Source organism: Lactuca sativa, chromosome 9 (assembly GCF_002870075.4).
Source record: "Lactuca sativa cultivar Salinas chromosome 9, Lsat_Salinas_v11, whole genome shotgun sequence".
Classification (NCBI taxonomy): domain Eukaryota; kingdom Viridiplantae; phylum Streptophyta; class Magnoliopsida; order Asterales; family Asteraceae; genus Lactuca; species Lactuca sativa.
The window spans coordinates 186,847,445-186,850,351 of NC_056631.2; the positions used below are offsets into that span (position 1 = coordinate 186,847,445).

General features: G+C 41.4%; 1 protein-coding gene across 1 annotated transcript; it reads left to right on the forward strand.

The window, feature by feature from the left end:
- The first annotated feature begins 265 nt into the window (after positions 1–265).
- Positions 266–2,397, forward strand: LOC111889728 (polyphenol oxidase I, chloroplastic). The gene has a single exon (XM_023885884.3). It carries the CDS (start codon positions 304–306, stop codon positions 2,206–2,208), a length of 1,905 nt encoding a protein of 634 aa, XP_023741652.1. The 5' UTR covers positions 266–303; the 3' UTR covers positions 2,209–2,397.
- The last annotated feature ends 510 nt before the right edge of the window (positions 2,398–2,907 follow it).

Genomic DNA, 2,907 nt, shown 5'->3' on the forward strand with positions numbered 1-2,907 from the left:
AAATTATTATATTTAAATATTATATAAGTTTTAATAAAATGAAAAATAAAAAAATAACATTTTGACAAAAAATAATTTAAAATAACCCCAACATGACATATACCAAAAATAAATAAGAGTATGATATCTTTATTTACTAAAAGAGACTAATTATTTATTATCTATATAATTAAATTTTGAAAACTCAATATCAAAAAAAAAAAAAAAAAAAAAAAAAAAAAAAAAAAAAAAAAAAAAAAAAAAAAACAGGTAGCCATTTCCCGTTTGGGCCTTGTCGAATTTCCCACAATCCGCGTCTATATAATGGAGCTCAGCAGAACGGATTTAACACCTACGACAATGATGGCTTCATATATCTTTTCCACCGTTCCCTCAGCCACCGAAGTCACCACCAACAACTTCTCCCATTCCTCGATATTTTCCAAAACTTCCACTCACCGATTCAAATATACTCATGAAAACCAAACCCATCGTTTCAAAGTCTCATGCAACAAAACCTCAGACGACAAATATGATACACTGGAAACATCACTTGACAAGAAGAATGTAGACCGAAGAAACTTGCTTCTGGGGCTCGGTGGAACTCTCTACGGTGCCGCCAACTTGACCTTCCTCCCGTCCGCCTTCTCGGTGCCCATTGCTGCTCCCAATGTTTCAGACTGTGCTATTGCCAGTAAAGGTATACACAACATCAAAGATGCTGTAAGGGGGGTAGCTTGTTGCCCACCAGTACTGACACTAAATTCCCCAAAAAATTACGTCTTCCCGAAGGAGACCGCAGTTCGTATCCGTCCGGCAGCACAAAGAGCCTCTGACGATTACATTGACAAGTATAAAGCAGCAATTAAGGCCATGAGGGATCTCCCAGATGACCACCCACACAGTTTCAAGCAACAAGCCAAGATCCATTGCGCTTATTGCAATGGCTCTTACACTCAAAAAGAGAGTGGCAAGGAATATGAACACCTCACACTCCAGATTCATAACTCGTGGCTCTTCTTTCCTTTCCACCGGTGGTACCTCTATTTCTACGAAAGGATATTGGGAAAGTTGATTGACGACCCAACTTTCGCGATACCATACTGGAATTGGGACAACCCCACCGGAATGATAATCCCTGACTTGTTTGAAAAACCCATCCAAGTAAGGGAACGCAAAGAAAACCCCGTCTTTGACGCTTACAGGGATGCCAGACACCTCCCACCAGCTCTTGTTGATATCGATTATAACGGTGAAGACCGTGGCGTTTCATGTATAGACCAAATAACTATTAATTTGTCTGCAATGTATAAGCAGATGATCAGTAATGCTAGTGACCCAACAAGCTTCTTCGGTGGCAGATACGTCGCTGGGATGGACCACGATGACAAAAATAGTCATGGAAATCCATCGGTTGGGTCCATAGAAGCTGGTTGTCACACAGCGGTGCACCGATGGGTGGCTGATCCTCGGATGCCGAACAATGAAGACATGGGAAACTTCTACTCCGCAGGGTATGACCCTATCTTTTATGCCCACCACGCCAATGTTGACCGGATGTGGAAAATCTGGAAAGAGTTGGGTATCAGGGGACACCGTGAACCAACCGACAAGGACTGGCTAGATGCATCATACGTGTTTTACGATGAGAATGAAGAACTTGTACGTGTCTATAACCGAGACTGTGTGGACTTGAATAAGCTTAACTACGACTATGAAACATCCCGTATCCCGTGGGCCAGGAATCGGCCGATCCCACGTGCTAAGAATCCTCAAATGGCAGCGAGGTCAGCCCGAATGGGGAGGAGTTTTCATGACGTGCAATTTCCGGTGAAGTTAGACGGGATAGTAAAGGTGCTAGTGAAGAGACCTTATGTAAACAGGACTAAGGAGGAGAAGGAGAAAGCAAATGAGATATTGATGTTGAATGGGATTTGTTTTGATAGCGAGAAGTTTGTAAAGTTTGATGTGTATGTGGATGACAAGGACGATGAACCAGAAACCACTGCGGCTGATAGCGAGTTTGCAGGTAGCTTTGCGCAGTTGCCTCACCATCAATCAGGCGAGAAGATGTTCATGACAAGTGCCGCGAGATTCGGGTTAACAGAGTTGTTGGAGGACATTGAAGCTGAAGATGATGAATCTATTATGGTGACTTTGGTTCCTAGGACAGGGTCCGATGATATCACAATTTCAGAGATCAAGATTGAGCTGGTCCCCATCGTTTGAACTTCAATAATGTAATCGCATTTTCATGTCCATGTAATATGTTCGTTTTCTGTGTTGTGTTTAATTAGGAGAATTTGCTGAGTTCTCTTAACCTCAAAAAAGGGCAATAAGTTGGTAGCGTTAATGTGTTATCACTCGTGCATGTGTATTTCAATTAAAGTTGATCAACTAATAAAAAATTTTTTGTTGTTTCGCTCATACTATTTCATGTATTATTGCTGATGATATGCTCATATTTCACCTACTTACATACACATTCCTCACAACCATGCTTTGTTTGTATTGTGTGTGCATGTGTCTTGTCTGTGGTTTGCATGTAAAACGAGGCAGAGAATTGTGTCTTCTGGCGAGTTATGTGTTCTTTTTAGAGACGGGACAGCAGGAGGTGTATGTGAGAAAATTTAAAATACCAACTAGGAAATGTGTGTGGATGTGTCTTGTTGTATTTGGATTTTGTGTGCGTTTTACTAAGGTGGGAGTAGGGGTGAGTATCTGGATTGGACCAGACCCACTCTTGGACCGGACCGGTTATGGAGAATATTATGGACCGTGGACCGGACCGAATGAGTCGTATCCTGGTCCAGGTCTGAGTTTTTCGGTTTTTGGACCCGTTTGGACCGGTAACAATTTAACACAAACATAAATATATTGACATCTAAATCTAATATGTTTACCAACTAACATATATATCAAGTTTAC

What these genes read in the sequence shown, in the direction of transcription:
- LOC111889728 (XM_023885884.3), top strand. Translation starts at nt 304, where the DNA reads ATGGAGCTCAGCAGAACGGATTTAACACCTACGACAATGATGGCTTCA.